Source organism: Onychomys torridus, chromosome 2 (assembly GCF_903995425.1).
Source record: "Onychomys torridus chromosome 2, mOncTor1.1, whole genome shotgun sequence".
NCBI lineage: Eukaryota > Metazoa > Chordata > Mammalia > Rodentia > Cricetidae > Onychomys > Onychomys torridus.
Window position 1 is genome coordinate 73,391,032 of NC_050444.1, and position 16,695 is coordinate 73,407,726.

Consider the following 16,695-nt stretch of genomic DNA (forward strand, 5'->3'; position numbering starts at 1 on the left):
TGACTCTTAAATCCCACAGTCTTAAATCCTGGTGGTAATTCCCCCTTCATTCATTCTGTAGACTTCTCATGCAAACTTCTCCAAGAGGGGAAGGAGAAGTATTAACTGACAAGTTTGGGTAAGAAAACCTGATCTGGTACTTACATGGACTTGTTAAAGTTTCCAACAACACCAGGGGCCTCACCAGGAGTTGGATAACGGAAGCAAGGGTTGTTGGCATTACAGATAATCCCCTGTACCCACGGAAGGGTTCCTGCAGAAGGCATGGCTTTATTTGGAAAGTGGCCTGTTGAAATCGAGAAGAAAATACAAAGAACATTAGTTCTTTGAAGTGATTTTTGACACAGTCCTTCTCACATCTGTCTCATTCACCATGTCCCAGAAGACCTGCCTCCTCTGAAGTGACTGGCCCTGAGTTAAGAGTCTGACACCAAATAATGGTGACAATGGTTCTATTTGGCATTGTCTGTAGATTGGGAAACATGACACCAACCTTGGGAAAGTAAAAAACGGGGTACATCAGACCATGGACACAAAGTGCTTGGCAAGCAGTAAGTGCTTGGTCACCATTTGCTGAATCTCTACCTGGACCTCTTCTCTAAGAGACACAGAAGGGCCTTGGCAGTGACCTAATGCAGGTCCCTCACACTGTAGCTGATGAAGAACTCAGTGTTGCACTTGGCTTCAGCTAGAAACTTCATCACCACGATCCCAGCTCAAGCTCACTTCTTTTTCCTACATCTAGTAGTTCCTTACAAGCAATGACTAGGCATGTCTGGGTGAGGTCAGAGCCTTCAAAGGCTCGGGAAGGTTTGTGGCAAGGATCTACAAGTGTTGCCTATGTGAATCAAGAAATCTGTGCTCTCGGTCAGAGGTTCTTAATCCAGTAGCCCGTTCATGTTGGGACAAACAGGTCTTGGCTCCGGCTCTCATCATATTCTCAGTGTTACTGAAGATTTGGCAAGCATTAAGAACCATGGCTCCAGGTGGTGACTAGCTTGTATTGTCATAGACTTTGGGAGTCAAGCCAACTGAGATTTACACCCAGTCCCTGCCGTGTGCGAGGCACAGTCCAGCCAATCTCCGAAGCCTTGCCTTCTCACCTGTAAAATGCTGATGGACATGCATGCGGTGTTACATGAGTTCTTATCAGCAAAGCATCTTGTGGTTTCATTTTTGTTTTTAAGAGACAAGGTTTCCCTCTGTAGCCCAGGCTGGCTTAGAAGGCAGAACACTTTCCCAGAGTGCCCAGCAAAAGGCCAAAGCTCATGACTGGTCCAATCAGTACTTCTGAGCCATTGCAACTCCCATACAACAGTACTCCTTTGCTACTGTCCATTCAGAACATTACATTTCACAGTGCCCACCTTCCTCCTTTACCCGACTATTTGCACATAAATATGCTAATAGAGGCTCCCCAGAAGTAGAGCAAAGGCCAAGCTGTGCCTCACTTTACAGATCAGTCCTGGGAACTTTTCAATCTTTTTAAAGAGGCAACATGGGAGATGTGACAAGATCTGATCCCTATGGCCAGTCTCTGCAGGGACTCTGGCCTGTTGAACATTTACTCAGCTAATCTCTTTATCTCCCTGTTAACAGTTCAAGGAAAACCAAACAAGGCCCCTTGCCTAATAAGCTGCTGCTGCTCCTCATTCAGTGGCGACTTATGTAACCCAACCAAATAGTACTCCAAGGACCACAGGATTCGCCTCTTTCATATTGCAGAGATACTGGCACTAGGCACAGGTAGTGTAGGTCAAAGGCAGAGATGGGGAAGGCATTTCAGCAAAGACCCGTCCTTGTCTGCTGTACTTCGTCTTATGTGCAAATAAGAACAGGATGAGGATTAGACGTTGGTGTCCAGGATGTCAGTCAAACTACGTAATGGACACCAAGGAGCCAGAGGAGTCCTTAGGACCTTGATGACTCTGACCTGAACTACAAAGATTTTCAGGGAAGAATTTCACATTAGTCCTTTGTTCCAGAGTGGAGCCATATCTGCAAACTTCACCTTAGCTTTCTTCTCTGCTATTCCAACAAATGAAATCAGAAAGTCATGTCCAGAGTCTACTAGCAAACTATTATGAAAGTGCCTGCTGTTACATGCTAAGAGCTGGGATGGAGATGAAGAAACCAAATCAGAAGGTAGCTGTGGCCTCAGTGTTGTAAGCCTGCTGGAGCTGGTAAGTGGTAAGAAAGGTGTGTGGGACAGAAAGCCTTTGGTCCCAGCCAAAACTCCTACACAAATTCTTCAGATTTGGGACTTTCCAGAGTGTTGTTCCCATCCATCCACCAAGCACAGCCCGACTGTAAAATGGTAACTCTGGCAACAACAGTGCAAGAGTTGTTCGCTGTCACTGTTCACCTTTATAGAGAAGCTAAAATCACTTGCTCATGGTGACACACTTAGAGAACACTGAAGCCAGGAGCCACATCCACATAACCATGTTTCTAGTCATTACTGTATGTCAATGCTCACTGTCAAAGCTGTCACCAAAACACATGAGTGAGAGCCAGATGACCTGAATTCTATTCTACCTCTACTAGATATGTATGTGACTTTGGAGAAGTCATTTCAGGTGCATGATTCTCCATTTAGTTACCAAGAAATTAAAGCAAATGATAATAAAGTCTATTATACAAGACTGTCAAGAACCAAATGAAATCTGATCATGTTAGTCAAACTGAGATGTTATACACAAAGGCAGTGCTCTAGGAGCTGGAGAGGTACTCTTGCAGAGGACCTGAGTAGCGTTCCCATAACTCACATCAGATGGCTCACAACTGCCGGTAACTCTAGCACTAGGGGCTGTGACCCCTTCAGCCTCCTCAGGGACCTGCATTCATGTACACATACCCGCACACAGACACATATGCATGCTTTATTAAATCTTTAAAATTATATGTCCCAATATGTGTTCCACGATTTTCAACCACGTGATTAAAAGACAGTGCAAACACAAGGACCACCTGGAACCACATACTAGCAATTTGAATCACTGCCTTAAGGGTGATTTTTAATCATCACTTTCTGAACTCTAAGGTTATTCTATTATCATGATTTAAACATGTGTGAAATAGATGTTAGCTATTATTATCATTACTGCCATCATCATTTACTGGGACTGCAAATATCTCCAGAGTTCATGCCCTATCCAAAAAAAGTAAAGCCCAGATTTTCTTTCCCAAGCCATTTGTGGTGTTTTTCCTGAAGATAGCATCTTTGCAAAAGGTTCTGCTGAGGGCACATTCACTCCCTACATTTCGCTGGCCATCAATGAATCTCAGACATGATCCATAGATACTCACACTCATGTTGTTCATAGGGCGGGTAGCTCAGGCGGACGGAGATCAGGATCAGGAAGATAAAGAGAGGCCAGGCCACTTCCAGTAACAGCTGACACTGAACAGAAAATAAGACACAATAGGGTGAATTTTTAAAAAGGCAACATGGTGGCCAACTGCTATTGGGTTGAGAAATCCACAGAGAAATTCAGCAACTGACTGATTTCTTGCGCCTCTCCCTCACTCTGAGCTTTAATTACGTTGAACTGTGCGTGACCACCCCACCCTGCAACATCCCATTCTGTACCTATGGCTTCTTTAAGGCAGAAAAAATGATTCCTGTCTGCTTCTTCAGGCTCCTTTCTACCCAGTCTTCAAGGCTCAGCCATTACACCTTCAGTCTGAGGCTAAGAAGCCCTTCTCCTGTGCCCACACCCCCAGGAACCCGAACAGTTCCTCAGTCACATCTCCCCAAGCCCTGGAGATGATCTGTTTCAATCATTGCCTTGCACACTGCTCCCTTAACATCTCACTGGGAGCACTTTTCATTGTAGAATACATTCATTTAAACTATGTTTGTCATGGCCCCTTGATATCCCCTTCTATGAAGAAACCCTAAGTAAATCTTCTCAGGATGCCTGGTACTTGGGAGTGTTGGGGGCATTTTGTTTTTTACCCTGTTTTTTTTTTTCTTCCCTAGTTTAAATAAGTAGCTTACAATTTTCTAAGAACTTTGGTATGGCTTATTCATACCAAGCTCATTTTTAAATCTTCAGGAAAGAACTGAAACAAGATGGTAGCTGTAAATGTTCCAGGACAAAAACCATTCCATGTTTATGCTTTCCTATGTTCTTTGAACTTTCCATAACAAACCCCTGCTATGACAAACTACAAAGAGCAGTTCACACACAGCACATCTGGACAGAGAAAGGCGAGCACCATGGAAGGACCGTACTGAAAATGAGCCGCTAAGAACAGCCATGTCTGTAAACAGCCCACAAGAAGCAACAGGACCTCCAAGCTTGCAAATGGCATTCAGTCCTTTCTCTTCGGGACAGCAGATCATCACACTGTACAGTTTTTATTGGGCAACTATACCTCAGTAAGCTGGGGGTCAGGGAAGGCATGACTTTCTACCAGAGAACACAGCCTGGATTCCCTGGACACTGAAAATAACTTCTCTACCAGGGAGGCTGGAGCCCTCCCTCTGAGTTCCCAAGTACTCTGTGTCCTTATCAGCACTTGGCACAGCAGAAATGTATTTACATAGGAGCATCCCCACTCTGCTACTGTCTTCTCAGTTAGTCTGCAACATGTAAGAGCTACATGTGGTAAGGATTCATTGGGTAAGAGAGTGAACTGAAGCTTATAAAATCAGAAAGAGGGAAACAAAAATCTCTTGATCCCTCTGGGAAAGCCGTTTGGCAATATGCATTCAAAAGGCATGTTTATCCCCTTTGACCAAGTAATAGTCCTGGGAATTCATCCGAAGAAGCAAAGCTTAAAAAAAAAAAAAACAAACCTCAAAAAGCTGCATACATGAACATATTCATTCACTGAAATGCTATAACTATAAAATATTGTAAATAAATAACTTAATTATACGGCAAAGGGGAAATGATTACATTACTGCATATCTAGTGGGCAGTATATTACTTGGTCATTATAGCAATGTTTATGAAACACAGATATCACTAACCAAGAACACAGGATGCAGAACCATTGCATTCTAAGCCTGCAGCATTATAAAACCACTTGCACACATTACTTAGCAAACAGAAATCAAGCTTTTTAAAATGGCATGACTGCAAATAAATTAAGGAATAATAATGAGGCCTGAAAAATTAAACAGAACGTAGACAAGCAGTCATTTATCTGGAGGCTCTGGAGCCATTGTTTCAACCTACAGGATAAATAGCAGCTATCATTTATGGGCAGTCCAATATGTACTAGGCTCACTTCCTTTAATCTTCAGAACATCATTGTGGACTTGGAACCATTACTGTTTCCATTTTACACTGAAAAGCCTTTAAGGAAGCTTGAGTCAAGGAACTAGTCAGCAGCAGAACTGAGACCAGTGGCCAGCCATGCTTGATTCCAGAGGTCACATGAAATTCTGTTTGACCTCTCAGGCATCTCCAGTAAGAAACAACACAACTCCCCATATGCAGCATGAACTAAAACTGTCTACAGGTCCCACAGACACAAGATGAACCCACACTCTGGAGACTGATAACAATTACAGCTAATATTGAACGTCCTACAGCACACTTAGAGATTTTTGTGCCCCTTGCCCCCAGGAGTTAGTTGACAGTGACCCTGTCATACAGGCTGCAAGGATACTAATTTATAAGTGAAGAACAGAGGTTCAGACAAATTATGAGCTGCTGGAACTCAAATCTTCCTGCCTATATCTGTGTAGTACCTGCCAGGCTGCCTCTCACAGAGCTGCACTGGAGACACATACCTAACATCCTATGCCCTTAGGTGGAGCCTAGCACAGAGCAGCCCCGCAGGACACTGAACTGACCCAATAATGCAAGCCTTGTGATTCTGGACACTTCTGTAGCCTCACTCTTAGGACCTACAAAGTGACAGGTGCTTGGATTATGTTGGCGACTGTTAGAATGAATAAATCAGATCACAGTTCTGGTAGCAAAGCACACAAAATAAATCTTGTACGTCCTTTTCAGGAGGTGAAGCCAATGTGTGCAACCAGATGAGGGTATGAAGGAAACAGACTGTGACCATTATGATAGCCAACACTCATCTAAATTATATATATTTCACAGTCGGACAACCAAATTAGTACTACTACTGTAGTACTCACTTTACATATGAGAAAACTAGGGCTGATTAAGAAATTGCCCTAGAGTACTGGTATGTGAGAGAGCTTACACTCAAAGCCAATCTAATTTAAGGGCCTCTTCTCTTAGCCACTATACACACCAATTTCCTGTAGCCCTTTTCTCTCACCATGTAGAACCTGTAGAGAACACCTCATCTTTCAGAGTATCTACTGACCTGAGACACTAATATGAATGAATGAATGAAGGGAGAGACACTGCTCACAACATTCGCAACACCAAAATCATATAACTCATGAAAGCTATAACTTAATTATGTTTCTGTACCCTGTACCTTCAAAAATATTTTTGTCCCTAAACATCAAACCCATGCCCAAGCTCAGAACTCTCCATGTCTTTCTTTTCCACATACCCTCCCTCCAGAAACTGAACTTGACTTCTTCAGGAATGTGATTTGTCAAAGTCAGCCTTCTCCTCCACCTCTAACGATGCCATCTGTCCTAAGCATAAGGCTCGAGGAAAACAGCTTAGGACAAGAGACTGTGCTTGTCCCATTAGAAGCTCCTACAGAAAACTTGTCGAAATCACTCGAGGGTACACCAACTCTGTACCTTCCCTCCACAGAGTGACAATGATGGGCAATGTCATTTTCAAGAAGTGAGTCTCCACAGTCACAGCTGCCCTGGGGAACCCCACAACACACTCTGTCCTTCCCTTCTTGGGGATCAGGAGCAGGCACCTTTACAGTAGGACTTCTCAACAACGGTACCTTTGCCTTTGAGGGCAGAAACTTGTTATAGGATAGTTTCCTACAAACTGTGCTGTGTTTAGCAGCACCCCTGCCCCCTACCTCTAGATCCCAGCAGCACAGGCACACTCAGGATTGTGCCAACCAAATGTCCCAGGATGGGAGAAGGGCTTTGCCCACAGTTGAGAGTTGCCGCTATACTTGGAAGGAACAAGCACCAAACCATTTCTGCATTTTCATTTAGGGCTGTGCCAAACTGCACACAACACAGTGTTCACTGTCCACTTGGATCCTCCTGTCTAACTGTTGTTCTTGGCTGCAGAAGCTAATACACGCCAGCCTAGTCACTGCATGAGTGCATTTAGCTGCCTAGCCTAAGCACACAGCAGTGCTGCTCTTACATGCAAGATATATCCTTATTAATTCAAGGTTGGGGTGGTTCCAGGGCTGTGCTTAACGAACACACACACAAAAAAATCAATACAATAAAATTTGGCCCTGGGAAAAGATCTTCTGAATAAAAGTCGTCAAAAAAAAATGTATTTGAAAAAAAGAAGTGACTGTTTCTCACCACTGAGCTGAGGATGCCTGAGATTGCAATGGGGCACAGACAGGGAGTCAAAGAGAAAGACACCAAGACAGAGGGAAGAAGACATGCTTTTTGTCTCTAGCATGGTCACTAAGCTAGGAAACAGGGCAGAATTAAGCAAAGTGAACTGAAACTGTGGTGAATTAATCACAGTCAAGGGAAAGACCTCTACCAACAACGATGTATGCACCTGTAATAAACAGTGAATACAATGTGGAACAAACAAAAATATTGACTGTAAGAGCATACATCTAAAGAGAATCAAACTTTTAGATAATGGCTGGTGAGATGTTACATTCCTTTAATCCCAGCACTCTGGGAGACAGAGGCAAGGGGATCTCTGTGAGTTTGAGGCCAGCCTGGGCTACCTATCATGTTCCAGGACAGCCAGAGGTACATAGAAAGACCTGGTCTCAAAATAAAAAAATAAAAAAATAAAGTACTATTTGGGGTTGGAGAGATGGCTCAGCAGTTAAGAGCACTTGATGCTCTTGCAGAACAGGATCTAGATTCAGTTTCCAGCACCCACATGTGGCCCACAACCATCCCTAATTCCAGTTCCAGGGAATGGAACACCCTCTTCTGAACTCCATGGGGCACATATATACAATGAAGGCAAAACATATGTACCAAATAAATAAATCTTTAAAATGATTTTTAAAACACAGGTATTAATTTAATGCCAAATATGTAATTCTTCCACTGAAGAAAACAATACATCTTTAGAGAATCATATTAATAACAGGTAAGCTGTGCTTCTTGATCAGAACATTTAGTAGCAATCAAGTTAACCAGGTTAATTTATAGATTAACACAATTTTGCTTAATGATTAGGGCACTTTGAGGAACTTCAGTAGTAAGATAGAATGAGAAAAAAAAAGAGATGAAAACACCAAAGAATATTTTCAAAAGCTAAGAAGTAAGGTAGGGCAACGTGTTCCCCGAGACATCAGACAGCTCATCTAAGGAGAGCACTGTGTACTCTGTTAATACCAGGTAACTAACTCTGTGGTTATTACCCATGTCAGCTTGACTGAATTAGAAACACGGAGGAAATTAACCAGGTAACTAACTCTGGATACTACCCAATGTCAGCTTGACTGAATTAGAAACTCAGAGGCACACCTTTGAGTGTACCTGAGAGGCTATTTCTGGAAGTTTTAACTGAGCAAGGGAGACAGCCACTCTAAATGTGGGCAGCTCCCCATGACTGGGGTTCCATAGTGAATGAAAAAGGAAAAACACACACATCTCTTGCAGCTTCTCAGATGTACTGTGACCAGCTGTCTCGCGCTCTCACTAGGATTATGTCCCTGCTATGACAGGCTGTTTCCTCAAACTGGGAGCCAAAATAAACCCTTCCCTCCCCAGGTCACTTCTTGTCAGGTATTTGAGGAATTACTCAGCAGTAAGCAAAGTTACACAGTGATAAACGCTTGTCAAATAACCAAATGAAAGACTCCAGAATATTCTCCTACACAGATAAGGTTTTTGTGAGTGTCCCCAAAAAAGAAGAAAAGGAATTAACTAACAAAGTGTATAGGCATGTTGGGATATGGAAATACAGAATTAACTTCAGACCTGTCCCTAATACCACAAACTTCCATTATGTGTGAGAAAACTGAAGGGAAATCTTAAAAATATCAAATCAGTTCAAAGCCAGAGAGAAGGACAATTTATAAACCAAGTTTACCCCCCTGGAACTCTAAAGCCTGATGCAAAACACTGAGAACCCTCAATAATGACTGTTAAAACGGGTCCCACCCTTGGGAAGGACATCTGGTCACACACGTCAAGGGCCATTTCACTTTGGCCCAGTATTCCTACTCCTGAGATCCTGGCCTAAGAAAAGGCTATATGCATAAAATCCTCAGAGGAATTCCTTAGAGACAGCAAACACCAGGAGCAAACTAAGTGTTGTCAACAGGGTGTGAGCTTACAGACCTGCACTGTCGACTTAACACGCAGCTCTCTCTGGGAGGTCAATGGCATCATTTCATGACAGACTGACAACCAGAACGTCCGACGTCCCTCTTACTAACTTACCAATGATACTTTCTTCATCTGTGAAACAGATTTCACAGAATTATCGTGAAAATGGAGGCATAAAAACGCTATCGAGTGCAGCCTACACATCAGAACTCATCACTATAAAGATTATTTGCAAATAGGAAAACATGTATCTCAAGCAATGCTAAGTACAAGAACAGGGAGCATCAGCTGGTGTCTGTGCAGAGAATGGCAAATGCCTCCTGGTGTTTCCACTACTCAAGTTACCTCAGACTCAAGACCCAGAAGATGAGCCTCATAAGCCATGCCCCTCAAAGCTCCCGAGGGGCTCCTTTCAGATGTAAAGTTACACTCAACTGGTCTTTAGCTGTATGACTGGCCCCTGTCTACCCCCAACTCATCTCCAGCCAGTCCTCCTTCAGTGAGCCAGTGCCTCTGGCTTCTTTCTGCTCCTTAAGCCGGAAACACATTCCTGCCCAGTCTCTCCGCCCAGGATAAAGTGCCCCTGAGGTCTGAGCCCCTGATCTTCGCATGCTGACACCACTGCTTCCGTTCTGGGGCTCTAGGCTTGAAAGCCATGACCTCCCATTCTAAATGAAGTGCCTACTCAATGCCCGAGTGCAACGGTTCACCACTTCGCTCCTAACACGGATGTTGTAACGACAGTCGTGTGCTGGTATGTTTCATATCCTCTTCCCTCGATAAACTCTAACCTCCACGAGGACAGATATGGAGCCTGTCTAGTTTATCACTACATATCCCTCACAATATCCCAGAAGTAATGAATGGTCAGCAAACATTTATCTAAGTGAAACAGTGAACAGTGACTTGTTCTAGTTTATGTCATCTATAGAACAGAAGACCAAAGCCACTGAGGCACAGAGCTAGCCAAGCTGGGATAAGAACCATGACTGTGGTTCCTGAGCCAGGACGAGGGACAGGGAAGAAATGTCCTTGGCACTGGAAACAGGAAAGGGAAATGAAGTTCCCACACACTCTGAACTTCTCTAGGAGCTGCGCAGGATGGAGGAGTTCTAATTGTTTTCATGTTTATTCCTGACTGCCCCAATGGTTGTACTCTAAGTTATTTAAAAATTAGAGTATGCTATTTCTCTTAAAGGAAAAAGAAAAGAGTCCATTTGGCCGCCTCACTTTGTCCCCCCTGTTTCATGGAGACCTTGGCCTCTGGATCAAGCCCAAAGCCAGAGGAAGATCCTGATATCCTGAAGTCCACCCCCTTTCCTGTCCCTGTTTGCATAGAATAACTGTTGCCCACACAAGCTGACGGGCACTTTGGACCCAAACTGAGCTTTGCACCCTTTTGCAACTCAATTCAATGTATTCTTTGCTCAATAGAAACACCGGAAAACTAACTCTGGTTGATGGACCCCATGAGTCTGCACAATAAGAGGACAGAGATGGTCCTCTGCGACAAGGACACAAGGGTGAAGCTACCTTTAGTTGGGGTTGCACTGGGGTTCACTGCTCAGCTCCAGGCTTTCATATAATCTTCCTATCCCTCCTAGATGCTCCAAGACTTTCAAATAACAGACCAGCAAATACATTTAGCACTCACTCATCAGGCAAATTCTTATTATGCATGTCATAAGTGCCAGGCTCTGTCCTGGGCTCTGGGCCATGTATATAGATGCTCTCAGGAGCAGGGGAATACGCAATGAATTTCCAAGCACTGAGGCTATCAAGGGCTCCTAACCCTCCCCCACCCGCTTCATAATGGGCAGGATGGTTCTAATTCTGTGAGTGAAGAAAGTGGTACCAATGGCCCACACAGTCTCCACCCCTAAAGAGCATAACTAGGTGGACTAGACAGTAGCTACATATAGCTGTTGCTGAGGATAAAGGAAAATCTGCTCTAAGAGGTTCGGCCTATAAGGAAACCAGGAGATGGGTTCTGGGGTTACCTTCAGGACTGACCCTGTGTCCATCAGAGCCCCAGCTCCATCAACTGTACAAGAGGCAGGCCAGATCTTGGCACCCACTATGCTCATTAAGTATCTGTGACTTGAAATCAACTGCTTTTCTTTCCGATTCCTCAAAATGGATTTACTTTAGAAATTGGGAAGGGAGATGACTCAGACGGCTGGTAGGAAGTAGTGTCGTATGTTACAAAGGCCATCTGTGGAGGACTGTGTCCATACTTCCTACATCAGCAAGAACTCTTCCCTAAATTGCTTTAGACTAAATCTGCCTAGCTCTCTAATCCTAATATTTTAAATGTATAAACAGCACTGAGCAAGAAGCAACAAGCTCAAATCCAGCAAAGACTGGCTCAAGGGAGATGACCCTACCCCACATCTTGTGTTCCTGGACAGTGTGCTCCTGACTCCTCCCTGCCTGGGCACAGAAACGCACTCCCTGGCATTTCTTCCTTCCCTAAGCTGGGTGCTGCTGTCTTTGAAGGATTGGGGTTGGGGAAGAATAGCCACTGAAAGCTGGGGTAAGTAAGAAGGGTTCAGCCTCTGGTCCCAGATCAGCTTCTGCTTGATGGATCTTGAGGATCTCTTCCACACTCTGTCTCAGTTTCTCTATCTGTAAAGTCTGATGTTTGGAGCAGGTTATCCTTGAGACCCACTCTTCACTGCTTAAGTGATGCTTCTTTCTGTGACTTGCTAATGGACACATCAAGGCAGAGACAACTTCCCACCAGGTAGGAAGTTGACATGCTGAGGAAAGGCACCTTCTAATTATGTTCTTTTATTGTATTACTATAGTAATGTGCATTATATTTTGCTATTATTACTAAGAAGAAAAGACATATAGATTCTAGTCATGTTCTCTCACTAGTGACCTTGAGTTCAAGTTCCCCATTTGTAACATGAAAAGCTGAACAAAAGCTTTTCTAAAACTGGAAGTTCTCTCTCTCTCTCTTTCTCTCTCTCTCTCTCTCTCTCTCTCTCTCTCTCTCTCTCTCTCTCTCTCCCTCTCTCCCTCTCTCTCTCTCTCTCTCTCTCTCTCCCTCTCTCTCTCTCTGTCTCTCTTCCTCTCTCTCTCTCTGGGGGGGGGGGTCTCACATGAGCATTTGAAGGAGTATGCTTGGGTTCTCCATAAAGAGTTTAAATTTTCTGTGTTTCTAATTTAAATGATAGTCTGAACAAATTCTGGTACACTTATGTGGATTTACTTATTTTAGCGTAAGCTCTGGCACAGGCTGTCCAAGCTCGGGTCTGTATTAGTGTATGCAACTGTCTGACTGTAACAGGCTCCTGATGGCATCAAATTAAAGGAAAGTCAAATAGTAACACTGATGAAGACTTAAATCATTAGCACAAAATCATATAGACTGGCCAAATTCAAAATGACCAGCATTGCATCATCCACCGCCATAGTTCATGTGGCAACTCGTAATTTGGATTTCAGCTAACCAAAGCCAGTTTTCTTACTATACTTGTGGTGATAATTTGAACTGCAACATTGTTGTTCTCAATTTTGTTTGCATTTGATTTGGAAATCTATATGGGAAACTACGGTTCTCTCATCAGGGTTTAAATCTATTTTTACTTACATAATTAAGTCACTTTATAATCAAAACATTAGCAAACAAAAGGATACCTTGGTGTTTGTTCTCTTAAAAAAGAACTTCCAGTGACACTGAATGTTCTACTTTCAGAATCACCAACTGAGGTTCACCATAGGTCCTGGAGTTGCAGAAGATTGTTTCGGTTATGGACAGGTTGAACGTCATTAAGATAGGCAAGTGGGGATGCAGGCTTGGGGTCCAAGAAAAGTTCAAGACAGGAAACGGGTGTAGAAGTGAGCTGCAGAGATGTAGCTAAGCCAAGAGGGCTAGAGGAGAGGACTCAGAAAGAATGGTCGGAGATAAGCACCACAGGGAAGAGGGACCTCAGGGAGCTCCCCTACAGGCTTCACATTCCTCCACGGACAAAGGACATTCACCCGCCACAAAGCAAGGGCAGGCTTGTCAGAGCACTCAAAGAAATGCTGGCCCACATGGGAAGTGAGTGGCTTAGATACCTCCACAGAAAGGACAAGTCTCAGTTACTATAATCTTCCAGGCTGCTGTCGAAACTGAAGGAGGCAGACCAGCCTATCGCTGAGAGCTCCATGCACATCTCTAAGGCTACTTCAGTACCTCACTTCACAGAAACATGGGAGCTCACAGAATGCTTGTGGGTGGCTCCAGGTAGCTACCAGAACTTCAGCAAAAGGAGACAACATGCCAGGTGGTGGTGGTGGTGGTGGTGGTGGTGGTGGCGGCGGCGGCGGCGGCGGCGGCACACACACCTTTAATCCCAGCACTTGGTGGGCAGAGCCAGGCAGATCTCTGTGAGTTCCAGGCCAGCCTGGTCTACAAAGTGAGATCTAGGACAGGCACCAAAAACTACACAGAGAAACCCTATCTCGAAAAACCAAAAAAAAAATTTAAAAAAAAAAAAAAAAGGAGACATTGGGGGGGGGGGTGTCATTATCTGCCAGGTGGCAGAGGTCAGAACTCATGCCCAGGAACTAACAGAAACCCAAGCTAATAGTTCTGCCTGATTAAACACCTCGCCATGTTAAGACATGGGACCACATCATAACCACACAGTCCTGTGTCCACAAGTGCCACTCATTCATGACCACCATATGAAAACCAAGAGCCTTCCCCGCTCCTCCAGCCCCCAGCCCATGAGCCCCATGGAGAAAGCAGCTAGAACCCCACAGAGAAACCCATGCTTACCGTTTGTCGTCTTCGGAATGTCAGGTTCTTCCACAGCAGCAACCTTAACTGAGGCCAACAAGCCATGTTACCTCTGCTGGCGGCCACAGCGGCCTGTGTGTGTGGCTCGAGAGCCCTGGAGGAAGCAGCCAGAGCACACAGCAGTGACGCTGTGGCTGGTCATTAACTGGAAGGTAAAGCAGAAGGAGAGAGATGTCAGTCACGGCTCTGAAACCCTATGCCTGGGAGGGCCGTGGCTCCAGCCCTCTCACCAGACACCTCCAACACCCAAAACTATGCCCTGGATCCTCGTCAAAGGGTCACAGACCGCTAACCTCCAGAATCTCTAGCAGACAGAGCTTCCAGGAAGCTTATTGGCTATAGGCTAGATGCACTGGTCCTCATCACGTTGAGTGCCACTGATGTGAGCATTTAAGAATGAAAAATGTGTTTGTGACAACAGATTTGAAAAAGCAACTACTGCCAGCCAAAAGAGAGGTCAGAAATGGCATCCCGGAGTCCCAGAGGCCGGAATCCCTTCCCTATGAACATATGTATCCTACCAGGAAATGTCAGCAGCATCTACAAATTCTCCCTCAAGCCTGGAGTGACTTATGCTATTTCCTAACAATCACTACAGACAATGTTTTCCTCTGGCCACGAAGCTGGGTCCTTTAAGTGATGAATTGGCATCATGAGCAAGGCAGTCTCCCTGGGTGGAAAGCTGAGAACTGTCTTCTTAGATGATCATTGTGAGTATGCACCGAAGAAATGCCACCAACACCTGGCTCCCAGGTGATCAGGACAAACCTCGTGTTGTGTCTCTGCAGAAAGAAAACAGTATCCCACAGAGAAGAGAGCCAGCCAAGGCCTGAGAGTGGCATGGCATCTGTGAAAATGGCAGGCTCCCATGGTGGGGACATATGCAGCACACTTGTGGCCATGCTCTGCCTACACCTGAGCACATGGCCACTTCTACTCAAATGTCCCAAAGGTCACCATATCAGGGGTTTTCATGAACAGGCAGTACAACAGTCTATGTGTCCTAGCTACCCACTACCCAGCTGTATTTATTGAATGCTGTTAAAATTCCAAAGAATTCAGCTAAAGCAAGCTAAGGAATAGATGGAAACTGAGGTGTACCAGAAGGAAGAGGGGCACACAGGTTATTAAAGCTGGGACCTGTCAACAGTTGGCAGCCGCAAGCCATCAGCAGAAGACATTATTAGGAAATGACTGTTAATGACCGTGGCTTCTAGTGTCCTTCTACTGTGAATAGGTGGGAAATCCAGCATCAAGTGCTAAGAATACAAGAACCATTCGTGGAGACAACCAAAAGCTGCACTCAACTCTTGGTCAGTGCAAACGTTTCTGATAGCATTGTAGTTCCTTCTGATAGCTTTGTGTTCCCTAATACACAAGGACTCAGATTAAACATTTCTAGGAAAAATAAACAAAAAACAAAAAAATAGTTGGAGAAATCACCATGTCCAGAAAAATGGATACCCTATAATGGTTAACTCTAATTCATTTATTAGTGATACAATACACTGGAAATTCTGAGATAGTTAAACCTTAAAGCCTTCATTATTATTGCTCAGCAAACCCAAAAAGGGCACAGACTACCCACAGTTCCTCACTGCAAAAACAAAACAACTTACACCAATATCAAGAAGAAGCCCTGGCCAGTAGCAGTTGGCTTGCAGTTCCCTGTTGAAAGGTGCCAACTGGATTCACAGTGCTGACAGATGGATGACCAAATTATTTCTAAGTGGCACTTAAAATACTGAAGTCAAGAATTAACTGGATTTTTCTCTTGTTAAAGCCACTCTCCAGGAATCATTTAGCTGAGATATAGGGTTCAGAAATGTTTTTCAGAACCCACTCTAAAATGGAGGAAAAGCTGGAATACAATACACCGTAACAAAAGGAAAACTAACCCTCAGGAAGACCCTGATAGGCACTAGCCCCCCAAAGGCCTACTGTGTCCACGCAACAAGCAACAAGATTTATGCTCTCTGAGCACCAAGTTCCTCATTCTAACAAGGGGATGCTGTTCTAACAAGGGCATCTACCTTCTGTGGTTTTCTAAGTATTAAATGAAGTGATAGAAATAAGTTTAGAATGCAGTACAAGGTATAATGCAGATGCTAAAGGAAAGCGGGTTCTCATCAGTGGGACTCACACTGTGGTCATTAGAATGTAATTGGCCCCCATAAGCTCATAGGGAGTATCATTATTAGGAGGTGTGGCTTTGTTGGAGTGGGTATGGCCTCGTTGGAGGAAGTGTGTTACTTTGGGGGTGGGCTTTGAGGTTTCCAATGCTCAGGATATCGCCCAGTGTTCAGTCAACTTCCTGTTGCCTGCAAGCCAAGATGTAGCCAGTACCATGTCTGTCTGCACACTGCCCTGCTCTCCATCATGATGATGATGGACTGAACCTCTGAAGTGTAAGTGAGCCCCCTCAATCAAATGCTTTCTCTATGAATTGCCGTGGTCATGGTGTCTCTTCCCAGCTCTAAGACACTCCCACTCGTGCGTTTCCTGGCACCCTCTAGCAGAGAAATGGCTATATCTT

At 44.4% G+C, this 16,695-nt stretch overlaps 1 protein-coding gene across 1 annotated transcript in view; it reads right to left on the bottom strand.

The window, feature by feature from the left end:
* Nucleotides 1-16,695, bottom strand: part of Abca1 (ATP binding cassette subfamily A member 1) — a 124,305-nt gene that overhangs the window by 93,217 nt on the left and 14,393 nt on the right. Inside the window, exons 2-4 of the mRNA XM_036177706.1 lie at nucleotides 14,139-14,304; nucleotides 3,310-3,403; nucleotides 145-286 (exon numbers count right to left, since the gene is read on the bottom strand). Coding sequence (XP_036033599.1) covers nucleotides 145-286; nucleotides 3,310-3,403; nucleotides 14,139-14,204 — 302 coding nt within the window. The 5' untranslated portion in view covers nucleotides 14,205-14,304. The remainder of the gene's footprint in view (nucleotides 1-144; nucleotides 287-3,309; nucleotides 3,404-14,138; nucleotides 14,305-16,695) is intronic.